The sequence below is a fragment of the Centruroides vittatus genome, unplaced genomic scaffold, assembly GCF_030686945.1.
Source record: "Centruroides vittatus isolate TY-2023 unplaced genomic scaffold, ASM3068694v2 contig_905, whole genome shotgun sequence".
NCBI classification, from domain to species: domain Eukaryota; kingdom Metazoa; phylum Arthropoda; class Arachnida; order Scorpiones; family Buthidae; genus Centruroides; species Centruroides vittatus.
In genome coordinates, this window is record NW_027122595.1 from 550,356 (window position 1) to 567,979 (window position 17,624).

General features: G+C 31.5%; 2 protein-coding genes across 3 annotated transcripts in view; both read right to left on the bottom strand.

Moving 5' to 3' along the window:
• LOC136984167 (PAT complex subunit CCDC47) overlaps window positions 1–17,624 on the bottom strand; it is a 212,828-nt gene that overhangs the window by 179,024 nt on the left and 16,180 nt on the right. The gene's annotated exons all lie outside the window — the stretch shown is intronic.
• Window positions 1–17,624, bottom strand: part of tra2 (transformer 2) — a 56,333-nt gene that overhangs the window by 11,329 nt on the left and 27,380 nt on the right. For both annotated transcript variants that reach the window (XR_010882159.1, XM_067281105.1), the window contains exons 3-4: window positions 11,297–11,374; window positions 2,362–2,437 (exon numbers count right to left, since the gene is read on the bottom strand). Coding sequence is in view for 1 of the 2 variants with exons in the window: in XM_067281105.1 (XP_067137206.1) it covers window positions 2,362–2,437; window positions 11,297–11,374 (154 nt within the window). In the remaining variant the exon portion in view is untranslated. The remainder of the gene's footprint in view (window positions 1–2,361; window positions 2,438–11,296; window positions 11,375–17,624) is intronic.

A 17,624-nucleotide genomic window follows, 5' to 3' on the forward strand; every position in this document is an offset into this window, starting at 1 on the left:
ACCGCCCAAAATCGGTGAAGGAACTTATATGTTTTCTCCAAGCAAAGTGGAAGAAAATACTGCCAGTCATCATACAAGGACTAGTGGAGAGTCCTTGTATGATGGTGCGGAGATGCCCCAAAGGGTATCTCCGCCTGTGGAGGTTCCACCAACTATTGACAATGAATAAACTTTGTTTTTCTGTTCTATCACAGGTATCCAATTACTTTCTGGTAGATAGTGTATATCAGTGTTTCTCAAACTTTTTGGTCCGCGACCCCCTTTTGCACTTAAAACTATTTCTTTATTTTTCACAAACAAAATAAATATATTGAAAAATATAAAAACAAAAAACATTATATTTCGGAAGTTAGTCTAGTCTCAAAACGTTCCGATTCAGCACAACACAGTCCTGAAAAAAACAAGCAAACCTTACCACTCACGATGGGAAAAAAGTCTCGTTCAAATACTGGCACGTCCTTAAGTACCCTCTCATGGTCGCGCCAGTGCTGCCAGCTAAAAACGCATATCAACTAAAATAATATCGGAGTATCCCAAGACATAGCCAAATATTGCAGCGCCACAGCACTAGCAGAAATTAGAATTTGCCGATTGAAACGCTTTCGGTTGATCAGTTTTCGGATAACGACGCTCTACTGTATTTCTAACTGGACTTACCTACAGACGCAATGCTGCTAGCGAACATCGTTCCAAATGACAACGCTGTTCTATCATAGTTTAGGCGGAGTGGCACTTGGGGTTTCCCCAATAGCGCACAAATTTATGAATATTATATTTAGGCTCGTATTTAAATATTTATATTGTTTTTATTGTTTATATGTGCAATATATTTAAGTAAAAATTATTTTATATATTTTTTATTTCTATTATTTCTAAACATGAATCCATAGTAAATTTATAAAATATTTGAAAAAAAATTGATCTGGCATAAATTTTTCAGCGACCCCCAAATATTTTTCACGACTCCCTTGGGGGTCGCAACCCCCACTTTGAGAATCACTGGTGTATATGATACGATACAAATTGTCAATTGCATATCAGAGAATGAGAATTTTATCTATATATATAAAATTACATGTCCTGACTGACTGACTGATTCATCATTGCCAGAGCAAACCACTGAACCTAGAGGTGAAATTTGGTACAGTTAGGGTGTGTCACCAGAATGCACACTAAGAAGGGATTTTTGGAAATTCCCCAAGGGGGAAACAGAGAGAGAACTAAGGCTTAACCCGAAAAACAGCTTCTACCTTAGGTACATTAGCAGTCCATAGTTTGAAACAAGTAAAATGGCAAAGCCGTATTTGGGATAAGACTGTCTGGATGACTCACTACTAAGCAGGATCACTTTGAAGCTTACGGTGGGTCTCGTTCTCATTCTCCAATCATCTTTGGTATCACTGGTTTTGAGCGTAATCATTCAAACTTCGCCGGCCACAGCCACGAGAACGAGGTCATACATGATGCATTTTCAGTGAAATCAACCTATCCAATGTTGAAATTTCTCTCCGTTGCGTGACGCCCCAGGTTGAATTTTTGTCAATGTGAAAATTTCCCGTTTTTGAAAAAAATTCTGGTGGCTATTGTATCGTTCGCAATTATTTTTTTTTATTTTGCACAAACAATATATATATTAATAAATGGAAAAAAAAAATTCTATTTTGGAAGTTAGTTTTAATATAAAATTATAATGACGCGCCATCTAGTTTCAAAAAGTTCCAATGATGAAATGCGATGTCTCCGGTCAATCAATCAAGGTTAGCACATGGTGACCAGAAATATGTGGGGAATAACATAGGACAGGCAAATGAGATGTTTCAAAGATTTATTTGTCAAAATTCAATTTAGCAACATTTGCTTTTAGAACTTCCCAACGCACGTGCTTGTCAAAATTTGATTTCACAATATTTGTATTTCCAACTTACCAACCAGCAATGCAAGCGCAAATCTTGCACTACTGCCTGTTTGTAGAGAGTGTCACCATTTTGTATTTTATTGTGTTTCGGTTCTCCAACTACCTACGAGTCCTTTTTTTTATGCACGCATGATTTGGGCACCTAATACTCTGCCAAATTTCAACTCTTGACATGTACTCCTTCATACCTCTAAGCTGATAAGACAAGGCAGTACAATTTTATAAACAAGACAGTCTTGTCAACAAACAAAAAACACTAATTTTACCAAATTAGTAACAACTAATGATTGAGAATCTTAGTGAAGTACCAAGGAAGGGTTATTTTTATCAAATTGCAAAATCCACATGGGCAAAGTTGCAGGTAACAGCTAGTTTTATATAAAATTAATTATATACTTAATAAGTAATAGTTTTAATGTTAATAATTAAAATTTTAAAATACATACTCTATTTCCAACATGTCGACGACGAGTGGACATAGGTGATCTGCTATGACTTCTGTAATAATCTCGATGGCGATCACTAAAAACAATTATGAAATTTCATTTAATAACACATTTAACATATTTAAGTTTCAATTACTATTTTTTATTTAAATTTTATATGTATTAAATATAAATCTGCTGAAATTTACTCAGAATACGATATAACAAAGTATTTAAGACTGATATTGTAAATCTATCATTTTCAAAGTTTCTGAATCAGAAAGTTAATACTGATTATAACAACAAAAATAATAAATTTGCCTTGAGCTAACTATTATGTAGCCTTGAATTATTTAATGTCATCTCTAATTTCACTCAAAGTAGTTTTTCAATTAGAAATTCTTTCTATCTGATTATATTTTTAATTCTTCTTTCATTGATGTAATTTATAGCAGCTTTTAATTGAATATATATTTTGAAATCTCTCATTTTTAAAAGCAAGCTCTGAATAAATTTAACTGCAGTTTCAAATTTTTGAGAAATATTTCAAAAATCTATAACAAATTTCAAAGTGTAAAAATGAATACTTCATTACTTTTCAATCTTATTTCTCATAAATCTGTCATCATTACATCCAAGTTATTCCTTCTATTAAAAACTTTTAGCTAAATAACTAATATGCAATTAGCTTTTATGATTTCTCTTAAAACTTTGAAATTTAGAAGCATATTTTCATTTAAACACAAAAAGCACTATTAATTTATCATGATTTGTTTTAGATGAGTTATTTCTTTCATTAAATTCACATTATTATTAAGCAGATATTTAAACCAACAATTTTTCTTCAAATTACAATAATGAAGTTGAGTGATAGCTGAAGCCTTAAGACAATTTCTCTAGGCAAAGAAACTCAACTTCCTCAGACTAGAATTCAATTCTTTAAATTTAAATCAATTGATATAGATCATGCAATACAATCCTGTACAATTATTTCTTCTGAATAATTTAACTTTAAAAATAATGGCTATTCCTAAATCATAAGTTTCCTAACAACAGTAGAAAAGGATCTTGTCTGTTTCACTTATTTAATTTTGAATTTAGACCAAACAAATGAAAATTAAGAATACAGATGATTTATTTGGAACAAGCATTCAAGCAAGAGCTCAAGTTTGAGTTGGATGAAGTAAATAACTTGCTAAGAAAACAATTTACTGTTTTTAACTTACCGTTAAAGGAAACCATGGGTTCTTTGGCTATTACAATGGATTATCTTACTTCTCACTTAGGCATTGATGGCATTTCATGGATGACTTCATTTTTATAAAATGAAATCTAATAATCACAACATTTATTGTAATTATGAACTTTTTAAAAACAGAGATTCCATAATCTTACATTAACCCATTCATCCTTCTGTGTTTTTGATCCCAAATTACAGAGGAACTAATTACCTGATCTTTGCTTTGAAGAAAGCATCTTATTTGTCATTTTTTTAAAATTTAAACATGAAGAGTCATTATCTTAGCTTAACTGGAATCTGATGTCTTCTAACTGATGTAAATTTCATCAAAAAGAGTAGATATAATTTTCTTTGAAATAAAGATTTTTTCTTCAATTTCTACTTTCTTAGTTTACTTAAGATCAAATATATTTTTTAAACAATCTCTCCATAAAAATTCAAGACAGGAAAAGTTAAGATTTTGAAACATCCAATAATATCCAACAAACAAATGTTCCATAATTTCAGAAATGAATATCTATTCGAAGATGATAATGATTTTATACAGCTGCTTCATTTTTAAATGATTGTTGCTTTAATCACAGATAAAATTATCATTTTCATTCAAACATTTAAAACTTTGCTTTTCACATAATATCCAAACAAAATTTTGAATTTTTTTTCTTCCAAAATCCTCTTTCATTCCACAATACATTGTAATTGTTGCCAATGCTAGCAGTTTAAAAATATTTTTATAATTAAATAATGACAAAAGTGACTGAAGTATCGATATTTATAAGTACAGTACACATTTTTATCAAGTGTTTAAATTATGTTTCTTATAATTACTTATATATTGATAAAAATTTCTTGTTTTCCTTGTTTAATTACAAAAGAGAAATGATGTTATCTTGAAATCACAATAAAATGGTTAAACAGATCTGAAATCTCAATGAAATGAAAATGTCTTAATAAAAATTATTAAATTTCTAAATTTTTTCAAATGGATTTTTCAAAAAAATGGAGAAAAACAGCAAATCAACCCAACCAGACTAGCTAAGCTTACTTACTGATCACCAAATAACAAATTTATCATATTTTTCAGTTATGATTCAGAAAATTCATAATTTATGTTGTGTTTCATAACTCTGAATTTGTTTTTTGGTTAGCATTATCAATCACAAAAGTTGAATTGATTATGAATAAATCTAATACTTTGAAACTTAGATATATTTTACATTAATTTAAATAATTGCAATTTTTTTTATTGAATTCATTCCTATTTTTGGTCATTTAACAAGTGGTGATTGCAATTAATTCACGTTGTTCATACTATAACTTTTTTCATTCATTTTCTATGGTTTGTAAACTGAATAAGTTTTTATTCACTAAAAAAGAAAACTATAAGACTGATATCCATTTTTAATGTGTATGAAAAAACTTTTCTATTCAAAAACAAAATTTTAATCCATTCCAAAAATAAAATTATAATTTTTTCCAAACATTCTTAAACAACAATTACTAATCAGAACAAAATACAATACCATCATCAAATTTTATTTTAGAAATAAACTTATTTCTAATTGTGTTTTATTACTGGGTTCTTTAACAACCAAGTTGCAATGCAATTGGCTTGCAAATGATTGTAAAACTATCATTTCTTGAAATATAATGTACAATTATTCAAATTTTAAACCATCCAAATATAATCTAAACCTATTCCTTTGTATCTCATTTTGTTATATACATATATAAATAATCACTGATTTTCCTTCAGTTTATTTTATCTAAAAATAATGCCATTACAATTAAATAATATAAGGAATAATTATAATTTTATTCAAATTTAATTTCAGTATCATCATTAAAAGATAATCAAATTTTGCAATCAATAATTCCTTTTATAAAGTATTACATAAGCCAACTACTCAAATTTCTATCAATAAAAAGAAACCAGAACAAAACTGTTAATAAATATAAAAATTCAGTTTAAAATAAGATAAATTCTCTAAGCTTATGGTATTTTCTAATACTAAAATTCTATTAAATAAATCTTTCCTTCAAATTTTAATATAAATAACAAATTCAATTTAAAAATTCTGAAGCTACAGAATCCTAAGCTAGAAATTTTTCAGATGCTAAAATTTCTACAAACTTTTGAAAGCTATGACAACTATATCCATAATTTTTTATTTGCCTATATATAATCCAATTAAACAAACTTAAATTCTCTAATATTTACAGTAAAGAGAACAATAATTTGTTTCAATAACTACATCTCTCTTATTTAACATACAACTTACCTAAAAATATTTTGTTAAAATATATAAAATCAAAGGCATAAATTTATGAATAATTTAATTTTGATACAATTTTTTTCGGGGCACACTTATTGTAATTTTATAAAAGTTTTCAAAAAAGTATGGTTATTCAAAATTAACGCTTAAAATATAAATTGAACTACTAATCAAACTTTATTAACAAGCAAATATTTAAGCACCTAATATTTTATATATATAATTTTTAAAAAATCATCTGTGTTCATTAAATGTTACTTAACAATTTTGTTTAAAATGTTTGCAGTTTTTAATGTATATAAAATTTTTATAGTAATTCAACTGTTTATTGTCTTTAGAAGTTGTTTATAAAATCTTTAGATTTAAATGTTTAAAGAACTCATGTTTAAACAGCATTAATACCATATTAATTTCTGAAACCAAGTCTGTTTTCTAATCTAAAATCTCAGTACAACTGAAGCAGTATCAAATGGAAATATTAATTATGAACTAAACTTTTTGCTAAAAATAAAAAGCTTAATTTTTAAAACATATATATATTTTTAATTTGACGACATAGATTATGAAGTTTTTATTTTGTGTTATTCCCTTGTGGCCAAATGAAACCAGAAAGACTCCAGCATAAAGAAATCAGTACTATGCTTCTTTACTTTTGATAGAATAGCTCTCTAATCTGTGATATTGACTCAAACATTATTCAAATAGAAAAAATAATTACAATATGCATATTCCTTTGAATTTCTACAAAATGAACTAGCAGCTCATATTCTGGCCCAAAACTTTTTTCAAATACTAGCATGAAGTTTCATTTCTGCCACTTCACAGTATGAAAGAGAAGTATGGTTTCTTCTTTTGTGCAAATAAAAATTAGATTAAAACGGAAGTATTTTCCAAAATTCCTCAGTCTCTATTAATATTTTCATTGCTGGTATTCGCTTTTACTTCAACAATGCATTCAACTTCATTTTTCATTGAGTTTTTTTCCTCCCACACTTTTCACTGCTATTACTTGATTTAGCAGTAAATCAGTATTTTCTTTTCTTTCAAACTTCCATTTTCAAACCAATTATCTATAATTAAAGGCTAATATTTGCAAATTATAAATTTTTTAAAAAAATAATGCAAATCAACTGCAGCACATCACTTATATTGAAGGCTGAATTAAACTGATTAACTATTGTGTTGAATGAAGCTATATGAAAGAAAGCTACCACTTTGAAATTTATGCTATTCCTTAATATTTAAATTTTATGTTATGTAGCATAATTTCTGGAAGTTACACTGTTAAAATTAAATAAATTAAGTAAATAATTTGTTAAATAATTTTGTACAACTTATGCACACATTTACTTTCTAGTTTTTATTTCTTTAACAAACTTTTACACTTTTTAAATACTAGCTATTAAAAAACATTTGTATTAGATAGATAAATGAATTAATAAAGTACAAAATTTCTTGCTCTATTAATACCTCAGTATTCAAAATATGCAATCAATCAATATCTTTTATTAATGTAGAAAACATACATGGCCTGATCACGCATATGCATTATCAGACGAAGACCAGAGGTAACAGAACAACAAATTTTGTACATGGGTAGAGAAAACATCCAATTGTGTGATATTCAAAATATACAATCAAACCTCAATTTAATGTCATCATTTGTTTGCCTAAGAATTGGTACTATACGGTATTTTTGCAGAATGATCATGCTGCATATAAATGTGGAGATCAGCATACTAGTTAAACTGAGACTACAATATATATGAAATTAATCAGATCTAACAAAACTAGTTGTGAATTAAAGTTAAAGAAAACATTCTTCCAAGTACAATAAAATAACATTGTAATTTAACTGACTTAAAATCAAAAATAGAGTTTTTGTTTACAAGACAATAAAACAATTAACAACTTATTGACATTATTAGCAATAGTTAGTCAGTGTGGGCTACACTGACCTTAAAAATAACACCTACATCTCAAATTTCACACAAAGTCAGTTAATCAGTGTAAGTTGAGATAATTACAGGGAGTTTCTTAAATTTAATATATGTTTATTTTTCTGTTTTTGAATCAAATTATAATACACACAAAAAAAGCACTTTCAGAATTCCAAGAGTATTTTATGTGGTTAGAAAGAAAACAAAATGAAATTAAACATAATTGTAGTTTTTGTTGTAATGCTGACAGTTTCAGTTTTAGAATAAAAACGCTTTTGTTTTTATATGATGTATCTCATTCATTTTTTAATGCACCCTCTAAAGAGTGATGTATAACCTCACTTAAACCGGTATGCCAGGTTTTTCCATATGAAAATATGATTTCATGGTCTCCCAAATAGACCAGAATGCTGGTCATTCTGTGAAAATACGGTAGTATGATGTTAACTTGAGAAACTGGAATAAGAATTACTGTAATAATAATTCTTATTGTTTCAAATTTAAGATAGTTATAATAAATTTCTGCACACAAAGTTTGAATTTGAGTAACACAATTTTATGACAACAATCATGAGTTATAATGGCAAATAGTGTGGAAACAATCTGTTACAATGTTCATTATTTAAACAACTTTTGTACTATTGAAATCATACAATATTGCCAACAAACTAAAACTAATGAACTCCATATAATAATTAGCCAAAAATTATTTGATAAATATATTTTCCCTTACTTATTCATGGAATTAAAATTTTGTATATAGGTACTCCCCTAACATTCAACTTATGAAAAATTTGACATGTCTAAAATTTAAATTTCACATGGTTTCTGAAATTCTTTTCCCACTAACAAAGTGGGACAGACATTGATAACGTCATAGTAACAGCATTTTTCATTACTGTTCACAATTTTTATAAATTTTTATGACTAATGCTCGAAAGTGCATCCAAAATATAACACCAAATCTAGCAATGGAAATAAATGCAAGAAGTGTCACTATTATCATAGAAACTAAACTGGACATAAAACTAATCAGTTTAGGTGAAAAGAAATCATGTTTGAAACACTCACTACTAAGTAGTACTTGTACTGTTTACCTGCTCACACTGTAGTAGTAAGCAGGTAAACAAGCATATCATCATCTATTAAGTACATTGAAGGATCCAATACTAACAAGAAGTGGTTATTCTGTGTGTAAATGTACTTTCTAAGTTAGTTTTCAACTTATGACAAAACCTTGGAAACCTGACTTGTTTGTAAGTAGAGGAGCACCCATATTTCAAAATTAATCAATTTATTATTTTGAAGATTTGAAAGTATATTTATTAAAACATATTAAATTATTAGAAATAAAATTAACAGTAACTGATATTTAATAGCAATAATATTAATAAGTAAATACTATTTAACCAAAGCAGAAAGACACGTCTTTTTCAAGCATGAAATGTTCTAGCTATATAAACTAGTAAGAAAAAAATGGAAAAATTTTAGATAAAATTCACTATTGCCATAACAGGAAAAATAAAATATTTTAAGTATTAGAAACTATAATAAATGTAGTATTAAACTGAGTTTGTATTATAAAATCATGCATTCAGCATTTTTTGATTTATTTCAAAAAAATTAATGCAATGTTTTAACTGAGAATTTTTAATGCTACCAAGCTACTCAAATAAGCACTTCCTAATATAAAAAATAATTTCATTGTCAAACTTCAAGAATTTGTTTGCTCAATGTTATTAAATTTAGCTATACAATTCTTAAATAACAGATATCTACCAGAAATTATGCTGATTATTAAATGATTTTAAATTATGATTTCATTCCTTCTAAACAGCAAATTCATATTACCATTGAATAAGCAATATTTTAATAAAAGACTGATTGCAATATAAAAATGAGAAATTTTAATTACAAAATGTAAATAATAAAACAAAATAATTGCATAACATACAAACAATTAAATCAATTCAAACAACTTTTGTGTATGTTTAAATTTAGATTAAGTTTTAAAAATTATTAACTGGTAGTATATACAGTTTAATCCATTTATAATGTCATCCACGAGACCGGCAAGTTTTCAAAGTTATAACCGAGTGTCATTATCTGCAGGGTCATAATTTCAGTCCCATAAAAAGTACAAAGTGTGTTTAAGAATCTATTATAAACTCCATTCTAATTTAACATTGTATGTATTACCGAAAAATTATTTCTTAATGGTAATACAGCATACTGTATCTATTATGATAGTAATAATTTATTATCGTATGTATAAAAATGCAAACTACATGGTTAAATAAACTTTATGTTATTATGTCTAAGTTTACATCGACGTAATTAAAAATGTCAAAAATTACCTTTTATAAGAAATTTCTATTTGTCTTAAGTTTCAATAATGGCAGAACTTCTGGTTTTGAGAATAATGTTGAATCAAAAGGCAACAAAAGGTTAAATTAATGTATGCCAATTAAAAATAATTCATTTCTTTATAAACTATTTGATATAAATATTCTATTATTTTTAATATAACATATTAACAATTAGGCATAAAGTAATTTAAAAATGAGTACGTAATAACCTATTGTCACATTGTTTAAAAATGGCAAATGTCAGGTAGAGAGAGCATCACCCAGTTGTTCTAGGAAGTGGGCTCTGACCCTAGGACTGAACAGGTAGTTTTTCTTTGTTAAATAAAATTTGTATTTCTTTGTTTCTTTGTAATTTCTTGTTAAATAAAATTTGTAATCTAATTTTGTAAATTTGGGAGTGCTTGAAATATGACTTTAAAACAGGGTTTTATCATCATATTTCAACATTACAAGTGGGTTTTTTAACATTATCTAGTATAGTAAAATCGTGGGACTGATAAAAATTTGACATTATATTAGGGTTGTCGTTATATCCGATGACGTTATAATCGGGTTAAACTGTATTTGATTTTTTTCCCCCTTCACATCTTTGATTAATTAAAAAATAAAGGAAATATTGTAAAAATTGTAAATATATGGAATCATATCAATAATAATAAATATGAAATGATAGCATTATATTAAAAATTTAATTTTTGACATTTTAATATCTTGTTCATGGCTATATATCATAACTGAATGCTACAAGAAGTTTACTTTTATAAATTACATACCAATAAAAAACTTATTTGTAGGCTTGTCATGCTTTGAAGTAAAATTTCAAAATCGTGAAAATGAGAATAATTCCTACATCATTTTATTTTCTTTAGGACAGAAAAAACAAACTTGTACATATTCAGATTTCATTTTTATTATGCAACTATTTTGAAGTTTTACTACAGCATATAAATAAATTTAAAAAGTGCTGCTTTCTTTATAATATATGAATTTCAGGAATCTGAACCAAAATTTAAAATTATTTCAGATCATGAAATGATCTAATCTGACAACATTAGAATAATTTTTTGACCCATGCCACAATTTTTCAAGCATTATTTTAAAAGCATTTTAATAATAGATAAATTTACTTACTATCTACGATGTCTAGGAGATCGTGAACGAGAACGGCTGCAATAATGATGTCTGTGGCGGCGAGATCGAGAACGGCTCCTAAATTTAAAACAATTTTTTTAATTATACACATATGTATATATGTATGTATGTATATATATACATATACATACAGTCAAGTCTGCAAAAATTGACATAGGTGTAACTCGACACCGTCAGTCAAGTAGTCAGTTTTCTATGGTCCCGGCCGACTTACATAGGTATTAATGTTAAAAAACCCCAGTTTACTAGACACCGTTTAACTCGTCACCACTGGATAAGTTGACATACTTTTGCTGTCCCACACTCGTTTAGACATCCAATAAGTCGACTCCCCTCGAAAAAAATGAGTTCACACTGCACTGTGCGGTGTTAACTCATTTTTTTCAGGAGAGGGAGTTGACTTATTAATATATACATATTAATAAAAATGCCTTTAAAATTTTATGTATTTTTATATATAAAATAATAACAGATAAACAAAAAGAAAATATACAATTTATATCAACGTCGCAGAATCCGATTTTGCATTTTCTCACATAGGCATGCATTATTTGTAGCAAGTGTTTTACATTTCTGTTAGAAATGAGTGTCCAAAAGCTAACAACGCTTCCACTAAAGGAAAAATACAAACTTGTTTCCAAATTTGAATGTAAGAAAACTTTGCAAGCCAAATTTGCAAAACAAAGAAAACCTTCCAAAAACAACATTAGTGGAAATTCTCAAGAAAAAAGAGGAAATTAAGAAACATTTTCTTGAATTTTCGCCGCGGCTGTCTCGAAAATGCCAGATAAAGTTGCTGTACAAAGATGTCAAAGATTCTCTTGTATGTTGGTTAAGCACATTCGTTCATCGAATCTTCCTGTTTCGGGATTGATAGACACTCTATAAACCAAAGGGGATGAAAAACCCAGGAGGACTCAGAGGTATTTCCTGGGGGTGAAGATGGGGAGGGGGGTGGGGGAGGGGAGAAGAGGGGAGTGGGTGTGAAGAGGGGGGAAAGTAGAATAGGAAAGGTGGTGAAGATGAGATACACAAAATCGCGATGACTATACTAAAAATAACAAAAAATTAATTGAGGAGTATTTACAATGACCCGCATATATTTCGCGTGAAGACACACAAGGCAGGCTGCGCCGTTAAAGGAGAAAATCCATAAGACAGCCAATAGCTGAATGCTGTGTAGAACGGGAGTCCAAACTGCCGAGGCTCGGAGAAAATACCAAGGCACACAATGAAGCCTAATAGCTTCTAGAGAAGCAAAGTTCAGTTACTTGTGTTTCTTAAGTCCAAGGCTTTGGTCTGAATAATGAATTTTATTAGTTTATTGTAGATATTTTTGTTGGACACAAGGACCTCGGGCAGGCAAGGCCAATTGTGACCCTCGATGAGGACAGTCCTGAAGAGTGCAGTTCGTTGTTGGTCGAAATGCTTACACTCGTAGATGAGGTGGAAGTTGTCCTGACTTGAGCTGCCATCACAACTACAGTTGGGAGTATCGCTGTGCCGAAATCGATGTAAATAGGCAAGAAAGTTGCCGTGGCCAGTCAATAATTGTGTCACAATGTAGTCAGGAATCAGGTGGTGATACTCAAGTCGTTTGACGACGTTTGGTAGAAGTTTATAGGTATTTCTACCCGTGGTCTCTTCCTGCCAGTTTCGCTGCCAGATGTATATCATTGTCTGATGAATTAGTCTTTCAGTTGCGACCATGGGAATCTCCTTGTAGCCTATATGTAAAGTACGGATGGCTGCTTCCTTTGCACAACGATCGGCCTCCTCGTTGCCAATATTTCCAGCGTGGGCTTTAACCCACTGAAAAGTAATAACGCCGGTATTCATGGCCAGCTCTCTGATGATTTGCTGCTGAAGGTGCCCTTTGCAGCTATAGTTTGCAATGCTCAATAGGGCAGCTCTGCTATCAGAGCAAATTAGGACCTTTGAATGGTTAAGGTCTGAAGTGATATTGATGTAATGCAGGGCCTTTAAAATTGCGAACAGTTCCGCCTGCATAATGGTGCAATAATTCGCAAGCTTGTAGGTACCAATGTGCCTGGGGACCCCACAATTAAACTGATAATGGACGAAGGCCGCACCCACCATGTCTGCTGACTTGGATCCATCAGTGAATATGTAATGCTGGTAGCCGCGATCTTCCTTATCATTGATGATGTTAACATTAACCTCCTTGGCGGGGTGTATCATAAGTGGCTGAGTATTCCATAGATCCGTGTTAGGATTAGGATGAAGGAGATCATCGATATTTAGGTTGGGAAGGCTACCTATGTTTAAATATGTACGGAGTTGTTCCTTGTTGTGTTCACTGATGTCCAAGTGTTTAATCTTCCATACAGCTTGGTTGGCTTGAATTGTCAGATGTAAAGGGGCGATGCCTGTGATAACTTGTAGGGCCGCCGTCGACGTGGTCCGGTAAGCTCCAGCTATACGAAGCAAATTGATCCTTTGAACTTTGGAAAGGGTTCGTTTGATATGTACCTTGGTAGACACTTTTCCCCAAATTGGAGTACCATAAAGGATAATCGGTTCGATTGCCTGTTTATAGATGTTCGTTAGGCTTATGCTGTTCAAGCCCCATTTCTTGCCAGCAATGTGGAAGAGGAGGTTCGATAACTTTTGTGCTTTGTTGCAAACGTATTCAATATGGGAGGTCCACTTAAGCCCTTGGTCCAGGACAAGCCCCAGGTACTTCATTTCGGTAGTATAAGGAACTCTGATGTTGTTGATTTTAACAGAGGGAGGCTTCTTAAGTTGTGTTCTTTTAGACATAAGCATACAAGAGGATTTTGTGATATTAATGGTAAGGTTATTATTTTTGCTCCAGCTGTAGACCTCCTCAAGTAATTTGTTGGTTTCTGATTGTAGTTTTTTGTTGTTTTTATCACACATCATTAGTAAAGTGTCGTCTGCATACGCTTGAATAGACCAGCGACTATGAATGTTGGGAGGATTTATATTTAGCAAACTGTCATGCATAATATTCCAAAGTCCTGGGCCAGAGCGAGAGCCCTGTGGGCACCCCTTTGTCATGGGTAGGACTAGCGGGTTATCCAGATCATAGATTCCTATTGTTCTGTCTTTAAGGTAATCCTTTATCATCAGGTATAAATTTTTGGGGCAATCGAATGATTTGAGTTGATGTAGTACTGCTGGCCACCACAGCGAGTTGAATGCATTCTGGTAGTCGAGGGATGTTAGGAGGACATGTTGGGAACTTTGCCAAGCCTTATAGATGAATTGTGTGGCGCAATGGAGAGCGTGGCAAGTTGATTTCTTGGGGACAAAGCCAAATTGTTTAGGATTTAAGAGTTTTTTGTCGTAGAGGTGAAAGTTCACTCTGCCAATAACAAGACCATCCAGAACTTTGCCCAGAGTCGGTAGAAGACTGATGGGGCGAAAATCATTGGCGGTGGTGTGACTATCCTTGCCAGGCTTGGGTATGAATTTGATTACAGCCTCCTTCCAGATTTTGGGAAAAGCAGAATGAGTCATACATTTGTTATAAGTGTAGACAAATGCCATAGGGATAGCGTTGTAGGCATTTTTCACCATTTCTGCAGTTATAGCATCCTTACCAGGTGCTTTCTTGTTACGTAAGGAGTTGATAGCTAGTTTCACTTCTCGAAAGGTAAACAAGGGATCATCCTCAGTGAGTGGTGCCGTTTCCGTTGATCTTCTGATGTTAGCCTGATCATCGGTGTCATTATCCGTGTTATCCCTTGGAAAATGGGTGTTCAAGAGATGGTTGAGAGTGTCCCTCATATTAGCAGTGCTTGTGCCATCAGGTTTGGCAATATGAGCTGGGATGTTGGTATTTTTCCTGGGCTTTAGCACGATCCTATAAGGATCGCTCCACGCCGTCCTATTGCCAATATCGGAACAATACTTTTTCCACGCTTCAGTGCGAGCGATGTTAATGTTTGTCTTATAGTTATTCAGCTTTTCTATGTAATCTCGCTTCTTCGTTTCTTTAATTATTGGGTCAGTCTCTCTCAGGAAAGATTTATAGAGCCTACGTACTATAGTCCTCTGATGATGAAGAGTGCAGTTCCACCAAGGAGCGTTGGTTCCACTAGATTCTATAATAGTTGTAGAATGATGATAAGCCTCTAAGATAGAAGAGGTTAAGTGCTCAGCCAAGGCGTCAGGGTCCTGAACATTGTGTAGACAGCCTACATTCAGGTGGCCCCAGTAGACTTTGAAGAGGTCTTGAAATAATTTCCAGTTCGTTTTTTTGATAGTAGCTTTTTTCTTGATTGAGGGATCAGAGTTTTTAATAACAGTTTTAATATATCTATGATCACTCCCCCCTGTTTCATCAATGGTACTGCAGGATTTGATAAGATTACGAGCCCTACTGTTGGCGAGGACCAGATCGACCCAACTCTTGCCCCTCGTGCAGTAAAATGTTGGTAATGGGCTAGTGTTACAAGAAGTAATGCGGTTAGTAGATATAAATTCACAGACTTTGAAACCTCTAGGGTCCTCGTCTGGACTATGCCAAACTGGTGACTTTGCGTTGAAGTCGCCGGTTATAATCCAACTTCTGTCCCCAATATGCGTATTAATTTGGTCGAGTTGTTCAATTACTTCTTCGATGTTTTGAAATGGAGAACAGTACACTGATGAAATGAGGACTTGTCTGCTATTGAGTGTTAGAAGAACGGTGGTGACCAGATCTGTAGTAAGGTTAGGGCAATAGTTAGCGAGAATGTTATTGTTCCTAATAAGGATGCCCGTCTTGATGAAAACAGGAGAGTTGTCGTTAGAAAAGACCCTCCAGCGGCCATAACGGACTATCGTGTTATTAATAACATAGGGCTCCTGAATACAAATAATGTCGGCATTCTGTTCCTCGGCGATCTTGATAACCATTGAGGATGCCGCTTTGGACTTCTGTGTATTGATGCTAAGAATAATTAAATCGGTGTTGGTGTAATTGTGACTGCCATACTGCATATTGTTAGGCTGATGGTGAGGTAAGTTCTGAGTGTTGGTTGGGTTTCCATTATATGCCATAATCTGTAAGTTGTACTTGTTGGTTTTTTATTCTTTGTAGCATGGTACAGTTTCTACTAAAGGCGTTATGATTTGTCGGTATTTTCTTGTTAGGTGGCTGATTTTTGTTAAACTTCATACAGTTGATGCAGTATGGTGTCTTATTCTTGTTGTTGCACTCCTCATATCTTTTCGGGATTGATACTGAAACAAAAGGCGATGGAAATTGCTTGGGTATTTGGAATAGAAACCAACTTTAGTGCCAGTGATGGATGGTCAGAGAGGTACAGTACATTGCACTACTGTATTTTCCTAATTGTAGTTTTGTGGTTTTTTTCTTCAACTTCGCTTTAGTCATCACATTGGATAACTCGACATATTTTCACTTCCCCTTGGGGTGTTGACTTATGCGGACTCGACTGTATATATAAAAACATTAAATGTTGGTAAATGTTTTAAATACTCATTCTTTACCCACTATAAGATATAATTTAGATTCTTAATATAAAATACTTTAGATAGAAGGGACAGCACATATTTGACAAGTTATATTATAAAATTGTTTGGAATAAATCAACCTACATAACCACACATAAAACCACCTTATTAGATTTATTACACCACTACTTTTTATATCTGCACAATAATAAGTTTGTTATAATGAAGAAAAAAATATAAAAATTAATAACAATTACAATGTAATTCTGATTATAAACATGCCTCATTCTTGAAAATCTCTTGTAAATAGGAATTAGGGTTGTTCTGGAATTGCAGCTTGTTTCCAGAAATTCCAATGCCCTGGTTAATGACCAAATTGGCTAACAAACTTTTATTTGCAAAAATTTTGTCTTGGATAATGGACAAAATTCGGATAACAAATGTAACTGTTTTTTGTGTCAAATTTTAGTTGCTGTTAGGCATGCATGAGTTAAGCATTGCTTCTCCAAGTGTTTGTGCTAAACAACTTTTTTCAGTTTTGTGATTTATATATTTAATCAATATGGCATGCAAGAAAAAGAAGTGATAGTGGCAATAGAAGACGACAATGCACTATCGCATTTGAGAAAAATTTTGATTAAAGAAGTAAGATAATCAACTTTAGGTCAATTTATTGTTCCTTACCAAAAGAAACCTTGACTCAAAGAATTTCCCAATGAAGTGTTAACCCATTATTTTTTTGGAGGGGGATTCCCCTTCTAAGTATTAAGCTCCATTTATTTCTACTCCTCTGCTACCAACTACAACAAACAAAAAGTATGTACAGTGCTATTTTATTTTTAAAAAATTTACATGT